Here is an 18,024-nt window from a genome sequence, read left to right on the forward strand (position 1 = left end):
GCGGAATTGTCCGAAGAAGCGAAGCCGAACAGAGAAATGACGTGATTGTTGATTATTGTACAGATCGTTTTATTAGAAAGCAGGCATCATGTGCGGTACGTAGCACCGAAAAACGTGTGATTAATACGAGTAAATACAAAAAAAAAAACATTGTATAAAATGAACAGCGTGCACTTACACAATATAAAAAAAAAAACAATCACTTAAATATTAAGCTATACAGTTAACGAGATTAGACTCTACCCGACGGGCGCTAGTGAATATGTTATTGTACAAGTCCTGCAAAAGCTGTGAGGTATTACCAGATTTTGGTCTTTTGAGCACTCCCACATTAAGATGGGAAAGGGGCATGTTTTATAGCACGCCATCAGGCCTCTTCTCTAAAGTGTACTCCTGTGTCCGCATCACTTTCCAACCCAAAATAGCCAGCAGTGCCACACCCATCACTTTGTAGCCCACCAACAAGCCCAGGTACCTGAAAAATAGCAAAAGTGCATTTGTTCTAGTCAAGAACTCAAATAAACGAGACTCAGGTCACGTAATTGGAGTGCTCCATCTTTGTTTGGCTATTTTATGGCGCGCTTCTAACCTATTTCTCAAGATGTCATTGTCATAGTAGCCGCAGCTGAACTTCTTGCCGCACACGCGTTTCCACCAGATGCACGAGGTGTCGATGGCCATGCCGAACAGCGCCGGAGCCGGAAGCCACGCTGGGACAAAAATCACAATTTAACCCGCCCTACTCGTACCAAAACAATTTAGTAGCCAATAGCATTCTTGCTTTCTGACTTACCTAACAGTCTCAGGACGAGAAACTGAACTCCGATAGCAAAGGATTTCTCCTCTGACGCAACGCTCCTGAATACGACAAGAAAGCCCGTGGTCAGTCAGGTGCGCGTCTGAGATTTGACGTGAGGAACGACAGCTGACCTGAGCAGCATCATGTACATGGGGTTGTGGGTGAGGCAGGCCACCAGCGCCCCCGCCGACAGCATCAGGATGACGGGCAGCAGGAAGTGGGGGCACTGGTTGGTGCAAGGCGACGGCCGCGCGTGACTCTCACTTCCCGATACGCACCTGCAGTTGGTGTACAGCTAAAAACGCGTACCACAAATGAAAGACTGATGGCATCACGCTAACGCACAGCGCTGAATATTTCTTACATTTGCCGAACGGGTGTACTTATCATACCTGGACGGCGTACGGGTTGTCCGGGTTTTTGGTGAAGTCGGTGCAGCCGGCGTGGCACGGCGAGATGTACTCCACGCCGTCCGAGCCACAGACTGGATTGAAGGTGCCGGACGGGCACGAACAGTTGACGTAGCACGTGGATGGAGAACTGCGCAAAATAAATATGGTTGAGTACAACGAGACAATTGAAAAGACTGGAGAAGGAATCACGTACATTGCTTTGAAGGAGACGAAAGCTCACCCGTGGTGTCCGACCTGGTGGTGATTGACGAGGGACACTTTATGCGTGGAGCATCCCATGAAGAAGAGCGGCACGCACATCAACGTGGAGATGCTCAACATGAGCACAGAAAAACGAGGGATGTTCTTCAGAGAGATTCTCCTACGCTTCATGATGAACCCGCCCGCCAGCATGCCCACCGCCACGGCCGGAAGATTGACAGCACCTGCGAAGGAGCGACATTTGAGGATCACCGCTGGTCTCGTCGAGTCCCGCGGGAGGCGAGGAGCTGACACCCACCGACCAGCATGGTGCTGTAGGCGACGGAAGCGCCGTACTGACGCTCTAGGAATTTGTTGAGGAAGGTGGAGAGGCCCGCGATCACCGAGGAGAAGCAGCACTGAGCCAAGATCAGGGCCAGGAAGAGGGGACTTAGCAGCAGGTGGAAGAACATCCTGGGAAACACTGAGCATAAAGACAAAAAAATCATATTCTGGGAATTTCTTGACGACCTTAGTCATGAGGAATAGAAGCGACATACCTTTCAAGAAGTCGAACAAAGACACACGAGGTTTCTTGAAGTCCACGTTGGTTTCGCTTCCAGTCATCTGGAAATACACAAGTGTAAAAATAAGTTCAACATTGTGAAATGCAAGTCATAATGTAAGTACAACCTTTGAAAATGCCTGTCTTTGACGTTTACAAAAAAATAATAACTGTAGTGAGGAGCCAGTAGAGGGCGACAAATCGCTGCAAATGTTCTTACCCGCCCTTCTGATGGCATGCTGCGGGGGAAAAAGAAGTAGGGGAGCGAGGTGAGAGCCAGGCAGACGGACGTGATGAGGAGGCCCATCCACCAGGCGCCCACCCAGCGGGGGTCTCCCGGTCTCAGCTCCTCCCCTAAGTTGGCATCTGCGTGGAAACGAAAAAAAGCAAACTGGCGTCATAAGTATGAAAGCACTTCAGGATGAGCAAAGGCGAAAGCTCGTCGTTACCTGAAGCGACTTTGTCCACGTCCACGTAGATACGAAGTATCACGGAGCACAATAGGAACCCGAAGGCGGGTCCAAAAACGGAAACGGCAAACAAGATGGCTGCGAATGGAAATAAAGTGCAAACGTTAAAATTTGCATGATCCATTTTTTTTTTTTTACAAGCTAAGTTCAAGAATATTAAAAGGTGGACATTTTCACCTATGTAGAGTGGAGAGTTCCCGGGCGCGGCGAAATCGTCGATGTAAGAGATGCCAAAGGGCTGCATGGGCACCGAGCCAATACCAAAAAGCAGCTGAGCGGCGGCCATGAGCATCCACAGGGTCCGCGTGTCGGCCAATCGCTCGCTCTCATCTTGGCCGCAAGAATCGGAGGCGCTGGAGTTCCTCTGCGGGTTGCAAATGTCCTGACGGTCTACAAGAACCAGATGGAGGCATCATGTCTCTATACAGGATATCACTAAAGCCCGTTTAAGGTTTATCAGGGGATTTTGTGAGTAGCCATTTTAATTTCCTGAACATTAAGTCTGCAAACGACATGAATGAATGGTGATTTTCGGGTCAGATAATACACACAATGAGGAATTTCCGTCTAATTAAGGCAAAAGTTGAGCTGGAGTGCTTAATCGAGGTCTACAAAGATAACACCAAGGACCATGTAGTGCTGAGCAGGGCAGGACAAACGTTTCAGCACGGAGACATTTATTAGATTAAGAACTCTTGAGCTTCAACGTAGTTTGGAGGAAATTAGTTAATGACCTTTTCCCTAGATTTGTTTTTGCAAAACTCACATCCTCTGTACACGTACGTTAGGTTCATTTGGGGTCACGGTTCATTCAGTTCATTGATAGTTTTTGTATATGAAATAGAAAATCCGCTCTTACTCAGTAGCACCGAGTCGTATTCATACGGTTGCGACAGGAAGTGCGGCAGGGCGAGCATCACGGCGCTGATGGACATCAACAGTCCGCCGATACCGATGACGCGAGGGCGGTGCACTCGATTCCCAAAGTAGCTCAGGAAGACGATCAACACGCTGTTGCTCACCTGGAAAGACACACGGACACCACGGAAGTCCATCAACATGGAGAATCTGAATGTTACAGTTTCAGTTAAGACAGATCTCTCCGTTTCTCTCTTACCTCGTGCAGGGAGGATAGCGTTCCGGCGGAGTAGCTGCTGAGCCCGTAACGTTTCTCCACCGTGCTCAGGGTACTCTTGAAGTAGGAGCTGTACAGCAGCTGGGAGAACTGCAGCAGGCCGTGACATAGCACGAACAACTATAGTAGGATTAAAAAAATCGCCAAGAAATAGGTTGAAAATGCTAACCCCAAAAAATATACAGTGCTTTAATGTAGAAAGAAAATTTCAGCTATATAATTAATTATTAATTTTTTATTTATTATCTGTTGATTTAAATGTATCTAATTTATTCATTTTGTTGAGCAGTTATGTGGCGGGGCGGAATATAAACAGTAGCTCTCGAATCCGACGTGACAATTAGCAAACAAACGACACGTCGGAGTTCTCTCTGTAAAAACGGGGGGGGGGGGGGGGGGGGGGCCCGGCTGTCACAATGACCACACAAATGCTCCTTTGTTGGTGACGTTAATTAAATCGCTTGTAAATAAAAGACAGCAGGCCTAATTTTCCATTTGAGTGATGAGGTCAAGTGGGAAGGTTTACAAAAAACTCATTCATTGGGTTCAACAAGTGTCTAAATTGCCTTTGCTGTTTAGGGGGGACTGAAAATTGTCAAATGGACTTTTAATTTTTACAAAAGCACAGACCAGTGTCACCAAACTGAATGAATGACATAGTCAAGTGGGCAAAGACCCATTATGTCATCTTTCTGACACCTTGTGTTGATTCTTGAAGTGTTATGACGAGAGATGCGAGGTCGTAAGCGTCGTCTTTGTTTCAACACGCCGGTTGTCCTTCAAACCTGCTGCGACGGAAAGAATTGAGGGAAGTTTGCTCTCCCTTTTTCAAACGCTACGAGGGACTCGAGTTTGATGTATCTGTGGATTTCCACATGGAAATCTCTGTTGTTTTTGTTCTTTTAAACCGTGCAGGAGAACGAAACAAAGGAAATGCACAAAAAATACCAAGATAGGTCACGGAATCGACTCCCCTCATTGTGTGGCGGACATCAAAGCTTTTGGCTACACAATAGTTTTCACCATTTCGTTTTACGCAATTAGCCACGATTGAAATGATTTTATGGGAAAAAAAACCCACAAATCATGCAAATTATTTGTAATGTTTCCAAAAGCCCGTACGTTAAAATCAATGAGTCAGAATTGTCAAAGTGTCTTTGAGGTTCAATGACTACAAATTCTTTGACATTCAAAATGGATGTTTACACAAACTTTAGTTTATTCCCAGCCTCTAAAGCGTATTTACAAAAATGCAAGTTGGGCCTCTTTTGGGAGTCAGCGACATTGCCGGATGTTTTTTTCCAAAACATCTCAAATCCGTGTCAAGTCAATCCAGAAGTGAGCATTGAGCATGTCGAGCATCTTGGATTCCAAGTTGTTAAATAATAGAACTGGGGTAGTTGATGTTGGATCTACTAAGTGTATCACAATCAATCTGTCATTTCCTTTTGTCTACTACAATGGCGATGACAGAAATATCCTTGAAGAATTTATGTTGCAATCCTGCTCTGTGTGTGTGTGTGTGTGTGTGTGTGTGTGTGTGTGTGTGTGTGTGTGTGTGTGTGTGTGTGTGTGTGTGTGTGTGTGTGTGTGTGTGTGTGTGTGTGCGTGCATGTGCTGCAGAATGCGCCGATGGAATTGTGCAGATACAAAGCACTGAATGAACATTGTGTTCCGGAGCCAAGAAAAGATTGATTTATTATGAAGTGTTTTTTTTGAAGGTGCGAAAGGGGATGAATAAAAAGTTAAAAGGGCCTCTCCTGTGTGCAAAGCTACTCCCATTTTTCCAAACATAACAAAGAAGGGTTGTGCAGTGCAACCTGGCCAGATCCAGGGCATAGAGCAGAGATTATCAAATTTCTTATCATAGCAAGAACAAAATAAATCTGAATTCCTTGTTTTATGGTGGGTCATCAAACGGTGTCACCACAATTACAATGTTGTCATAATTCTGTTTAATGTATGTGGTTTACATTGAGAAACAATCAGATGAAACTCTGGAGGGACTTGAACAGTGGTGCCTTAATTAAAAAAAAAAAAAAAAAAAGGTAATTTTTATTGCACGATTTTCTCTCAATGTTAAAAACTGCAAAACATCAATAGGATCATTATGTGGCATATTTTGTGAATTTTAAGACTCTATACATTTATATCGAAAAAAAGTTGCCATTAATTTCACTAAATCAAGTTTTAGGAGGCAGCCAAAACTGAAAGGTAACGTTTTAAAAAATGTTGAGTCAAGATTAAACCTAAGTGTCACACGACCTATTCCTTTTCATTGATTAAAAAAATAATAATTATACGTTTACGTCTCGGTCGAAGAAATGTTGACATTAGCATGGGGGGGGAGGCTCACCTGTGCACTACATAGCTAATTTAATAAATTTTCTAGCGTGTTAAAATGCGTTCGGATTGAGCTGTAGCTATTTTTGAGGGAATAATTAAAAAAAAAAAGTTTGTTCCTACCTTAATGCTACGGAACGTCATGGTCCTCTTGTTTGTCTCTTCACGTCCTTGCTGGAGTGATATCAAATGAAGTGTGTGCGTGTGTGCTGCTAGTGGGCATGCGCACAAACTTCTTTTTCCCTCCGGTGAGGCCCGCGTGTGACGTCACAGCAACACTTGTGCCGGTCATTAGCTGAGTCACACGCGCTTCCTAATAATTCTTAGGTATTTTAATTTTTTTTTTTATACTTTCCACGCAATTTAAACACACAACGATGCCTTGAAATATGAGTGACTCAACTTGAGCTTTCCTGGATTAAGTGTTATTTATACGAACAAAAGGAAGCTGAATGCTGAAATAGCAGGCCAAATTCTGATTTAATTATTTAATGGAACTTCCAACTTGTATACGGGAAAAGCCCACGGGTTCATTGTATGATTAAAATAGAATTGTGATTAGAAAATCGGTCAGTTACTAACGTGTTTCCGCGCACACAAAGGAGGTAATGCAAAGGAACGATTTGCTTATTAAATCATCACTTTGGTGACAGGATAATTGAAGTTAATGAGGAAGTGGAGGAGAATGGAAGCTAGTGTTGATGAATGGGGTTGTGAATGGAGTAATAAATAAATACATTGATTTGCTAAATGCACAAGGTACTTCCATTTTGTACAGGTTCAATTTGACCTGTTTTGACATGAGACAGCTTTATCCTAAATTTGGATGTCAGATTGTCCTATGAAAAAAGTGGTGGAAGGAAAACATCAGAGAAATAACATTTAATAGTGAATGTCATTCATTCAAGCACCATCATCCGACATGCAGTGATTGGGGGAAAAAACACCCCCCCAAAATAATAAAAAAAAATCCCATCAAAATATGTTGAATGTTTACAGCAATGCCGACAAATTTGTGATCATCAATGAATCCTGTCATCGGTGTATATATAACTACCGTACATTGTTGGAATATAACAAGTGAACCATGACGTAATATGACAAAGCGGCAACCCACGAAAACCGTCGTACCGCGCTCGTTGGCCGTACGTGATAATACACGCCAACGCCCGAGTGCCTTTAAAACACGGCACGTGAATGTCGGTGGAAAAAATTCCCCAAAGGGAAAAGTCCTCAAGTGGAAAAACAATCCGAGGGAAAAATACTTGCTATGCTGTAAAAGGCTATATAAAAAAATAAAACCTGTACAAAAATGGACAAAGTCACCAGCCTCCATTTAGTTTTCTTTGATAAGGCACAAGGAGGTGAAAAGGTTTTTTTTTTTTTTCTTTACACGTAAGCCCCCAAAGCGGCGTGAAATTCTGTGAGGCACTGAACCAGCTGCTGAAATTTGGGTCTCTCCTCAGGGTCCAGAGCCCAGCAGCACGCCATGACAGCGAACCTGCGACACAAATACGGAAGATGAAAGAAGACGTCAACAAAGGCGGAGGAATTTGGGCACGCGCAACAGGAATCGGCACCGATGCGTTTTATTTTGTGGCCTCGTCACAGTCGCCTCATCACCTTTTGTACTTGGCAGGAAATCTCTGCACGCATCGCCGACTTTCAAATTTGAGTCAAAACACACGGCAAGAATGTCGGAAATAAAGCGGACGGCTCAGCAAAAATATTTTGAAAAATAAGATGAAATGGAAAACGGCTTATCGGAACGTACAGTTCATCGGGACAGTTGATTGGCTGCGCTATCCTGTAGCCGTCCTTCAGGTAGGCCGACATCTCGAAGGGGTCGATGTCGACGTACGGCGTCTGGCCCAGAGTCATAAGCTCCCACAGCGTCACGCCGAAAGCCCACTGTGCGGAGAAAATAAAATTGATTCATGATTGAAATGCTTTGTGAACACCCGGCGGGACAAACAATACATGGAAGTAATGCTGAAATCTTTTGACATGCTAAATAAATCCCTTCTTGTTCGAGCAGTTGTTAACAAGCCAGTGAGGTCATTTGCTTCGACGTTCAAAGAAAAACACAAACAATTCCCCAAAATGGAATCCGAAATTAGAAAAAAAATATACCGTACGTTGTTTTGAACCTTCTATTTTTCGACAATTCCTTTTTTCTCTGCACAGACGATTCCGACATGCGGTCCCGGCCGCAACGCTGTGCAACCGCCGATGCCAAACACCTGTTAGTGAAAAGTGCGATTGCCGTTACGAAACCGAGCGAAGCGGCGCGTGTGAGGACAAGCCCGGTGTGTGATTCACTGCTACGTGCGGACGTGCGAGCGAAATCGCCTTTTGTGAGAAGCCGCCGTTGACGGTGACGAGTCAGATATCCTCGCGTCTTATTGGCTCGCTCTGCCGGGCGAAGACGTAACGGACGATGTGTTCCTTAGAAGAGAAGAGCGCGGCGTTCTAGCTCCGGGCGAGCGCGTGGTGAATTCAAATGCGTCATGCTGTGTGCGTCATGTGAGCGTCTTTGCGTGTGGACTTCTCCCCCGAAACTCGGCGCTTTTGGGCTTCCATCGGGCGGCGAGGCCGTGTGAGGAATGTGTGTGTGTGTGTGTGTGTGTGTGTGTGGGGGGGGGGGGTTCGTTTGGTTTGAGTAGAGGGCGTCGCTGCGAATTCCTACCACATCGCTGGCGCTGGAAAAGTCGTTGTCGAGCAAGCTTTCCAACGCCATCCAGCGCACGGGCCGGTTCTCGTTGTCGCCCAGGCAGTGGTAGTCCATGGGGAACAAATCGCGGGCCAGGGCGTTGTCCGTGATCTTCACCTGCATGTTGTCATCGATCCTGACGGGAGCATGGAAGCGGATTCAGGTGAAATGATTGGCGGGTGTTTTTTTTTTTTTTTTTTAAACGGGCATGGACGGACACTTACACGCAGTTCCTGGCGGCGAGGTCTTTGTGGATGACCTCGCGGCGGGCTAGGTAGCTCATCCCACACGCTATCTGGATGGCCATGTAGACCAGGTCTTGCTGGGAGATGGCCTGGCAGGAAGCGTAAGGGGGGGAGGAGGGGACAGCGCTTGAGAGCAGGAAACACACGGTAGCAAGTGACTGTGACTTTAGATGTCACGCCGCCCTCGTTTCCTTTTTAAGTCAAAAAGTTGGACCGAATCGTTTTGAGGAGGGGAGTCCAAACTACGCCATTTTCAGTCTTTCAGCCATTTTGGGTACGTAGACAACACAATCGCCCAAAAAAAAGAAAACACAGCACCAAGGCTGCTTAGCAAATGCAAAATAGAACTTTGCAAAAAAAAAAAAAAGTTTCCTTACTGGATTTCATGTTGCCTTAACTGAAAACAATTCTTTTTTTTTTTTTTTTACTCAGCCGTACCTTTCCAAAACAATTCTTCTTTTCTTGTCATCCAAACCCGCTTCACAATCTTATGTGAGCACGATTTGGCGCGATGAAACGTGCTTATCAAACATTGGCAATGAATCTCAGATTAGATGTCAAATCGTCAATCAAGCAGAAGAAGGCGGCTGGCCGGGGGTTGTGCGGTTCCAGCTGCTTTGAGCGCAGACGAACGCCACCTGATCGGGCCGCGCCGAAGACAATCGGCCTTTGTAAGCTTTTCATCACGTTTGCAAGATGGAGCTTGCAGTCCTCAGCAAAACTCACTTTGCAGCCTTTGAGAAAAATGCTAGTTTGAAAGAAATCTCATTATTATCAGCCTTTTGGCGTTGGCGTCGCTTTTGCAATCAGCGTTGCAGCTGTAAATCAGGTAGTGGTGACTTTTTTTTTTTTTTTTTTTTAAACAATATCCCTCAAATCCAGATGAAGCACAGTAATATTTTTTACCTTGTGATGTTTTATAAGACTCTCACCTGTGGGTTGTTAGCCTCTGCTAGCTTGCATTGGCGCAGGAATAGCTTCAAGTTCCCCCAGGCCATGAAAGGCAGGAGCACCATTGGTTTCTCGCCGTCCTCCGTGCACACGTGGCTGATGGGTAGCAGGTTTCTGGAAGGAAGGGAGGGAGGAAGGTGGTGGTGGTGGTGGTGGGGGGGGGGGGGTCATTGGCCATTTGATTAGGTATGGTAGCTATGTTGGCAGGGATTTCTTCCAAAACACTGTGAAACGGAGGGCAGGAGGAAGAGGAAGCCTTGGCATGGCGAGGAGGAAACGGTGTCGGCCAAAATGTGTCCACTTAGGGTTACCTCTTCCTGATTGGTTGAAGCATTGCAAGCAAAATTCTGTCAGTTTAAGCACGATAGAAAATGATTCCCCAGAACAAGTCACAAGTTCTCTGTGGACTTTCATATCAGCAAGAAAAATGTGCTTTTTGCCAAAAAAATCCAACTCTTGATATCTGGAATGTCAACTTGCGTCCTTGGCCACTTTGCGCACCAACATTGACTCGGATGGTTACTTTGAAGCCAAATACTCAACTTCCTGCTGAAACCAGGCAAAACGTGCAGCTCACCTGTGATGAAGGCCGCGAAGCTTGCAGCTCTCAGTCAACATCATGGTCACCTGGACCTCCGACGCGTGCTCTGCAAACAAAGTGGAAATTTCTGAACGTGCATTCCGAAACGTTAAGAATTGTGTCCGTGTCCTAATACTGAGCATGGCTAGTACCTTTCACGGTCTTAACAAAAACTGGCCTTTCCTTGGCAGGGTCCTTTTCATCCAGCAGCACGCCGTGGAAGATGCGGCCAAAGGTGCCTGTGCGAAACCCAAAATTAAAAAGTGTTTTTTTTTTTTTAAGTTTTAATGTCACACTGGGCTAATCACCGCATCAGGCTACGGCGGCGGCAAAGCGCTTTGCCACAGTCTTTTCATCAGAATCAAAAGACATTTCAGCTCTTTGAAGAACGACACGAGAAGCCAAGCGAGCGCATACATCACCCCCGTTGTCTAAACTGTCAGACGAGAGCTTGAGGCGGGTACTCGAGTGAGGTGAGCAGCAGAGCGTGGACGTAAAGTTTAGAAAAACATCTGAGCCCTGAGGCCAGCTGGGCCCAACAACAAGCTCAGTGTTTCGGCGCCTCCCCATCCCACCTGGAGCGTACGCGTCGGGCATGTTTGGACCGGTTCGCAGGCCGCAAGGGTTCATTTTTCACCGCAATGTGCCAAGCGTATGCTCCGGTAGATATCTGATATTTATTTTATCCTTTGCAAACCTGGGCTGTATTAATCAACTAGTAATTAAAAAAAGAAAAGACTTTTCTAGTCCTCTCATCAAAAGCAGCCCAAATCGGATTAATTAATTAACTTCAAAATGGGAGGGGGAGTAAGTGGCGGAAAGCCAGCACATCGAAAAGGTTCAAATTTATTAATTTCAACAGCGGGCCGACAGTCAAGTTGCCGGGAAGCCGACGCACGCACCGCTTTTGTACGCGAGAAATTACGAGACAAGCGCCCCGCTACCCTCCGTTGGTTTATTCAGGATGACTCGGACCAGTCAAGCAGGATTTATTAGCGGCGCTTATCGAAAGAGAGTAATTTTGAAAATATTTACGTTCCGATCGCGCGTTCCCAGCCACGGGCTAGTGTGCTTGTGTCAGCCGTTCGGGAAACGTACGGATACTAAATCCACCTAAGTGGGCCAAAGTCCAGCAGACTGAAAGACGGTCTTGTTCACTCCATGACAAAGCTATGCGGCGTCCAAAGAATGAAGGCAACGTGGAAGGTTAACATAGTTGCATGACAAGAGATCTCAATGTGGTTGAAAAAAGGGATGAATCATTCCAAAAATGTATCGGATTGTGATTTTTTTTTTTTTTAAAAAGTGTCCACTGGTAGTCCAAAGAAGACAAATGATGATACCTTCGTGCAGGACATCCCGAAGTGTGACCCTTTCCCGCGAGATGGCGATATCTTTGACTTTGGCCTTGGCCTCCATGAGAGTCACGCTCCTCAGGTCGTTTTTCTCGATGCGGAGAGACGAGAAGCCTGCGAGCGAGGGAGGGATGGGAGAAAATCCAAGTGTAAACACCAAATCCCGAGCTTGGTCTACTTCCTGGAAGAGTATCTGCTTGACATCACTTTGACAGCATACGTGCCACTTCTCTTAACCCTCCGAACTTGATGTTGGCCATTTGTGACCACCCATCTTTCCTTGGCACTAGTTAAACTCAACAGCATAAACTCCGAGTTGTACTTTGATTGACACAAACACGTACACATTGTAAACATGTACGCACACAAACTTCGTGAGTACGCTTTGCGATAAGGCTGCTTCGAGCAAAACAAGCAGAGTGGATGTTTTGATGTTCTTGTTACATGTTATGAGATAAATAAAGGCACGGTGGTGGCATGCGGGTTGGGCAAAAAACGAAAAGCCTTGAGGGTCAATACTGCCCCCTGGAGGCAAACTGTAGTAAAGCGGTGCATGTGATGTACAAGGCGTTAGAGGGGGTCACTTACTTTTGGTTTCGTGAGGGGGGGCACCGGTGTTTTGGAAGGAGGAGGCTGCAAGCTGGAGAATGGGTGCGGAACTGGGGTGGTTGTCTGATAAGAAGGATAAGGAGGGGAAAAGGGGAATGGCAAGGATGACGCAAATCATGTTGACAAGTCACTTTATTAGGAACAGCCGCACTGGAATATCCAATGAAGGGAATTTTTTAGTGTTGAGTAGGCGTTTGTTTTAAGCCACGACACAAAAAACAAATCAGGCATGAAGAGGATGGAAGGTGAAAAAACGCGAGTCCAAATCAGTATGCGACGGGAGGTTAACTTTGTGTCCACTAGAGGGCGACAATGACTTGTAAGATATCCCTTCCCCTGCTTGCGGTTGGAAAAAATCTCAAAGTGTCAAAGCCTGAAAAATGAATTTCCAATTTTCTGTAGCTATTCTTGCCCTTTCTAAAAACAACATTGAGCGTACAGTAGCTCTGCGTATGTCAAAATCATTCAAAGTTAAACTGGGTGTCAGCAAAAATAGCTTTGAGTTGACTTTTTGACCATCTCGTGACAGCATTCTTGCTCGCTAATCACATTTGGACAAGGACGCAGGATAGTGTCTCATTAGATTAGCGTAGCCACTGTTAGCAAATCTTCAGAAATAGCAACAGAATCATAATCTGTTTGATTTTCACAGTCTAGCGCAATCTTCGGAAAACATTGAAAAGATGTGGAACAAATGACAAACTCTTACTAGACACGGGCGCGGCGTTGTTGGGCGTGTCGGCCCGTAGGTATTGCGTGGTCTGCGTAGAAGGTTGAGAAAGTCCCTGTGAGCTTCCACTGTCACTCACACTGGAACAATGAAGGGGAAAAGAAAAACAAATCAACAATCATATCATATTCAATGAAGTCGTTGGACCAAAGAAACCGACCTGTCCTCCATCTCCACTCGCTTCATGCTGTGCAAGTGAAGGATGGCCAGGATGATGGCCACCAGGAAGATAACAATGCAGCACACGCTCACGCTGATGTAGAAGACCTGGGTGGAGGTGGTGGGGGCAGTCACGCCGTCAACTGATGGAAAGAAAAAGTTCTTAGAGAGCATCTCAACAGTCAAATGTTTTTCAGGGAATTTATTTGTAATGCAGGACTTAGGAGGAATTTGACGAGCTCATTCCATGTTTTTTATTTTTATGTTCCACAAAGATGGCAGCCACTTGTCAAGTTGCTACTTCAAGCTTTAGAATGCCTCAAGTTGTTCCCGCTTGCTGGAGCAGAACTAAGGCCGCCCGCTAATGGCAATGTGCTCACAAAGGAGGCCAAGCACTATGTGAGATAGTTATCCAACCCATTAAAAAAAAAAAAAACATTCAGAGACATGGGCTTTGCTTCTCCAAAAACGTTAATTATCAGGAAATTTCAACGAGTCAATGAATGCCACTTTGCTCCCACAAGGCCATACTCACAGTCAGGCTGCTGAAGCGTGTGAAGGGTGTGGTTGGTGAAAGGAAAAGGAATCTTTGGGTCGGAATCTATTCCTGCCCGAAAGAAAAAGGACAAAGAGACCAGCGTTAAGACTTTACGAGAAAACAGCCCAAGCGTTTTGACGTCATCGTGCTAATCGATTCACCAAAGATTAACTCATCGACTTTCACGGCACAACATTTGCCAGCTTACTTTTGTAGCACATTTTCCTCCGCTTGAAGTTGAGCACTGTGTAGTTGTCGGCCAGCAGGGTCAAGTTGAGCTGCACCGTCACGACGGCTTCGCCGTCCACTTTGCCCGAGCAGAAAAGGTCCACTCGAAAAACTGGTGGGAGCACGCATCCGCCAGAAACATCATTTTGTCATGCCCGTGACCGAAATAAAAAAAAAGAATATTCTCAACGAACCGGAGGGAACGTGGGGAAGCTCCCCTTGACTGGAAATGTTGCTCTGTGGGGCGTTCATGGCGGTGGGATTCTCCACATGGAAACCTAAGCGGTAGTCCACCTAGGAGTCAAGAAGAATTCAGTATACAAAAAACAAAAAAAAGAAAGTTCTGATGTTCAAGTGCTGTCGAAAGTGACATTTACCTTGGACTTGGCGTGCCAGGTGAAGTGAAGGCTGTCGGTTTCGCTGGGCACGGGCATGGTGAACGACATGGCGTTGAGATTCACCACGTCGTCGCGGACGTAATAAAGTTCTGCGTCCAGACCTGGAAAAGACATTTTCAGAAAATCAGCCATTTTGCTTTGCTGGTGGTTCATTGTGAATTTGAGCTTCCGCCACATCTGCTAGCACTTGAAACCTTGAAAAGTGAAGTTCAAAACATTCAAGTGCGGGCGGACGAGTTCCAAAATGAGGCAAATTTCACCGAGGGGTTAAGAGAACGTTTCAGCTCTCCGTCCTAACTCGAAGGATCTCGTTTATAGGCAAGAATGCGCGCGACAGCCTCGGGGCTCGGACCACCTCCTCATATTGACTCAATTAAAAACATCTCAGGCCTTCGCTGCCAGCTTAGGGAGCAGATGGGCGACATCTTCAAGGGCCTCGGGTGGGCGGTGGCGGCGATGGTGGCAGTGGGCTGATTTTCTTTCAATTTATGAGCAGAGATCAAAGGACGCCACACGTGTTGCGAGTATGACCAGAATCAGTCACCTCGGCTCGAAAGAGAAGGAAACCAACACAATGAAAATGTATTAAAAACACTTTTTTAAGGTATTCCTGAAACTTAACATATTCATCTCGTGGTTTTTATTACACTTCATTTTTTTTTAAGTTAATAAACAGTTGGGAGTCAAAAGACACAATGAGGTACTGCGATAATTACCTTTCTCCGGCTTGAACTCTGCGTCCCCTCCCGTGTCTCCGCGTGAGGCCACCGTGCGCTTGGATAGCAATTAAAGCGGCGCAACCAAGCGTGGCATCAGTTCTCCCTTTCTTGCCACTTTTTTTTTTTTTAGCCCTCAACCTGAGCAACTTTAACACAGGTAGTGACAGGAAAGACAAAAAGTCCAGTCCAAAATGGAAGCTTTTGTTCACAACTCGGATGACACGATGCTAAAAGCTAAGTGAGATGCTAACAGGCATGTTTGTCCACTGGGGGGTTGGTGTTTTGAATTCCAGCGTGGCAGCGTGTTGATTTTGTTTTGAGTGATCACTTCCCTTGGGATCAAAACATCACCTTTTCGCGATAGGAACACTCCACTCAAGTACACTTGACCTCCGTAACGTCAACGCTATCATTTATTAACGCTTTTATAACCGGCCACACTTACCCGACGCATTTTCCGTCGTGTAATAACTCCGATGAGGCTCTCCTTGCCCGCGCGCGAGGACTTTATAGTACCCCGATTGCTCCATTCATTTTCCCACTTGAATGTGAAGTAACACCAGTCGGAATAAACCACAAGAAAAGCGACTTTGTGGACATGAAGCAAATCCGCCACGGATTGCATTGCACGTTAAAAGCGAAAGGACAAAAGGTGGCGGCGAGCAGGTGCCGAGGTCACGCTCGTATCGAACAAAGACCCTCTTGTAGCCCACTCTTGCGCCTTTACCTCCCCCGAGGCACAAAGCTACAGAAAATAATGGGAGAAAAATGGACTTTATGTTGTCGCTCTTGATAAAGACGGAACTAACATGTTAGCAAGGGTTGCTGTATTCTGTCGTTGGACTGTGGGGTAGAAGTTGAAAGGCGCTGGTTTCAAAAATAGCAAGCTTTCAAAGCCACAAAATGCAGTTTTCTTTCACATCAAAAGGACCCAACATCAACCGCCTGCTTTTATTCAACGGAGGGCCTCGGGGGGGGCCGATGACGGCAGGAATGCCAGCCGGGCCGTCTGTTTCCAAAAGCACCTCACCGATGCTTGTTTGGAGGGGTGGCTTGTTTGCTACACAAATAAACAAATGTTGGATGGTTTGCGGAAGAAATGATTGGGTTGGGACTCAGAGAATGATTTCATCGTGAAGAGGTCTATTTTGAGACTTTAAGGAGGCACATTTGAACTATGTCAAATGTCACGTACAAATCCTGGGACGATAACCACAAAATAGACAAAACGTTAACTCATTGGACATCTTCTGCATTCCAAAGTGTGTGTTTTCTTTGGAACGACACATCCGTCACATGCAAAAGCGATCAGGGATAGTGTACACATTTGAGTTGGGCCTAAATGTCTCTCTTGCAGTTCACTGGAGAAAAGTCTCATTTGGTAAAGTTATCAGGGGAAACTTTTCCATCCGTTGTCCCATAGAGACTTGACATGCAGATGCCGCACTTTATCATTTAGACTGAGTTTTAATACTATTACAATACAAGAAATAAAAAAATAAAAAAAGGGAGGGCCATGAAGCCAGGAACTGTCAGATGCTCCCTCCATTGTGAGCAGGCATGAGCGTGCAACAACCTTTGACCTTTTCACGCATACTGACAACGCAAACGCAGTAGGGGAGTCTTTGAAGATGTTCTGGTTGATTGTTTGACCCGCATTAGATATGAAAACTGGTTTGGAGTTTATCTATTGAGATGTCAGTCCTGGATCTTTTCTGACGCAACTCGTTTTCTGGTTTTATACAGTATTCTCTATTTTTTCTGTATGACTTCCTTTTGTTTATAGATGTTTCCTCATATCTTATAGTTTTCTTACACATGTCAACTTTAGCTAATCTACATATTTTTGAATGTTTTCAAACATCTTCGTGTTGACAATTCTTTTTCTAGTATCTCTTGTGTTTTCCCTATAAAACAAGTTTGCTTACCCAGTAATCTGTTGAGCTCGTCCACACTCATGTAAATGTTGACACTGCGGTTGTTGCCGCCGTTGTCGTGGTCAAGCCCCGAAGCTGAAACACCAAGGCCGAGGGCCCCTTCGAGCATCAGCAGCAGCCCGACGAAGAAGCCCTCCAGCGGCCGCCGCGGCACCACCGAGTGCGGCCATCGCCAGCGCTCGGACGGGCCGCCAGAGCCGAGCAGCGGCATGGCAGCGGTCGTCTGGCTCGCAAGTTCTCGTCTGCCTTCCCGAGTGTCCTTCTCATCCGTAGGTGAACTTCTGAATCCAGGAGGACGACATTCCTAGTCACTCTTCGCCGCCTCGCTCGTTTCCCCGCGGGCCTGTTTTTGTCCTGGACTCGCTAGCCGAAGCGGGCTAATTTAGCCGAGGCGAGCTAATTTGGCTAACTTTTCCACACCAACCTCGGGCTCCAAATTGGGAGATGTACGACTTTCCCACCCGCCGCACATAACAACGAACCACTAAAACAAACACATTTAGCCTCCACGGTTGGCAAAAGTGATTAAAAGTGTTTCGAATTTGGATGAAGATACCCAGCGTTCTCCTCCATGGTCGTCCCGTCCCGATTCTTTCCTCACCGCCACTAGCTCACTTTTCATTGGGGGAGCGCGCACTGCGCATGGAGCCGCGGGGGCGCGCACTGCCGCCTTTACATGCTGTGGTAAATACCAACACTTCTGAATACTTGCTAGGACACTGCTTGAAATCATGACGTCACATACCTAAATATTGATTCAGTGTCACATATATGCTCAAGTATCACTTTACCTGCTGGGGTACTTTTTATTGGTTAAAAGGTTTACAAAAAGTAACAACTTAAATATAAATTATGCAATTCATCAATATGTACGCTATTTGGGTATTATAAATGTGCTTGTACTGTAAAAAAAAAAAAAGTTATTACTGTCAGAATAAAAGGCAGCAACCCAATGGA

At 45.7% G+C, this 18,024-nt stretch overlaps 2 protein-coding genes across 2 annotated transcripts; both read right to left on the reverse strand.

The window, feature by feature from the left end:
• Positions 1-51: 51 nt before the first annotated feature.
• On the reverse strand, positions 52-6,169 carry slco2a1 (solute carrier organic anion transporter family, member 2A1). The gene is made up of 14 exons (XM_085927714.1): positions 6,029-6,169; positions 3,545-3,682; positions 3,287-3,449; positions 2,605-2,817; positions 2,407-2,505; positions 2,178-2,323; positions 1,953-2,019; positions 1,712-1,876; positions 1,433-1,637; positions 1,192-1,339; positions 931-1,094; positions 794-858; positions 590-710; positions 52-475 (listed from the first exon to the last, which is right to left on the reverse strand). The coding sequence occupies exons 1-14, from the start codon at positions 6,047-6,049 to the stop codon at positions 355-357; spliced, it is 1,836 nt and encodes a 611-aa protein (XP_085783840.1). The 5' UTR covers positions 6,050-6,169; the 3' UTR covers positions 52-354.
• A 603-nt stretch (positions 6,170-6,772) lies between these two features.
• On the reverse strand, positions 6,773-17,707 carry ryk (receptor like tyrosine kinase). Its single transcript, XM_085928634.1, has 16 exons — positions 17,059-17,707; positions 14,391-14,512; positions 14,208-14,307; positions 13,994-14,125; positions 13,783-13,854; positions 13,249-13,390; positions 13,068-13,168; positions 12,338-12,421; positions 11,738-11,863; positions 10,547-10,633; positions 10,392-10,461; positions 9,796-9,928; positions 8,843-8,952; positions 8,595-8,754; positions 7,680-7,816; positions 6,773-7,406 (listed from the first exon to the last, which is right to left on the reverse strand). The coding sequence occupies exons 1-16, from the start codon at positions 17,276-17,278 to the stop codon at positions 7,295-7,297; spliced, it is 1,908 nt and encodes a 635-aa protein (XP_085784760.1). The 5' UTR covers positions 17,279-17,707; the 3' UTR covers positions 6,773-7,294.
• Between the last annotated feature and the right edge of the window lie 317 nt (positions 17,708-18,024).

This window comes from Syngnathus leptorhynchus, chromosome 13 (genome assembly GCF_054491065.1).
Source record: "Syngnathus leptorhynchus isolate UIUO chromosome 13, UIUO_Slep, whole genome shotgun sequence".
NCBI classification, from domain to species: Eukaryota; Metazoa; Chordata; class Actinopteri; order Syngnathiformes; family Syngnathidae; genus Syngnathus; species Syngnathus leptorhynchus.

Coding starts and splice junctions, on each gene's coding strand:
- ryk (XM_085928634.1), bottom strand. CDS start 17,278: ATGCCGCTGCTCGGCTCTGGCGGCCCGTCCGAGCGCTGGCGATGGCCG. Junction 14,126..14,207: donor GCTTCCCCACGTTCCCTCCG/GTTCGTTGAGAA, acceptor TGCTCCCACCAG/TTTTTCGAGTGGACCTTTTC. Junction 7,817..8,594: donor TTTCCAGCGCCAGCGATGTG/GTAGGAATTCGC, acceptor TTCTCCGCACAG/TGGGCTTTCGGCGTGACGCT.
- slco2a1 (XM_085927714.1), bottom strand. CDS start 6,049: ATGACGTTCCGTAGCATTAAG. Junction 3,683..6,028: donor TGACGTTCCGTAGCATTAAG/GTAGGAACAAAC, acceptor ATCCTACTATAG/TTGTTCGTGCTATGTCACGG. Junction 2,506..2,604: donor GAACTCTCCACTCTACATAG/GTGAAAATGTCC, acceptor TTCCATTCGCAG/CCATCTTGTTTGCCGTTTCC.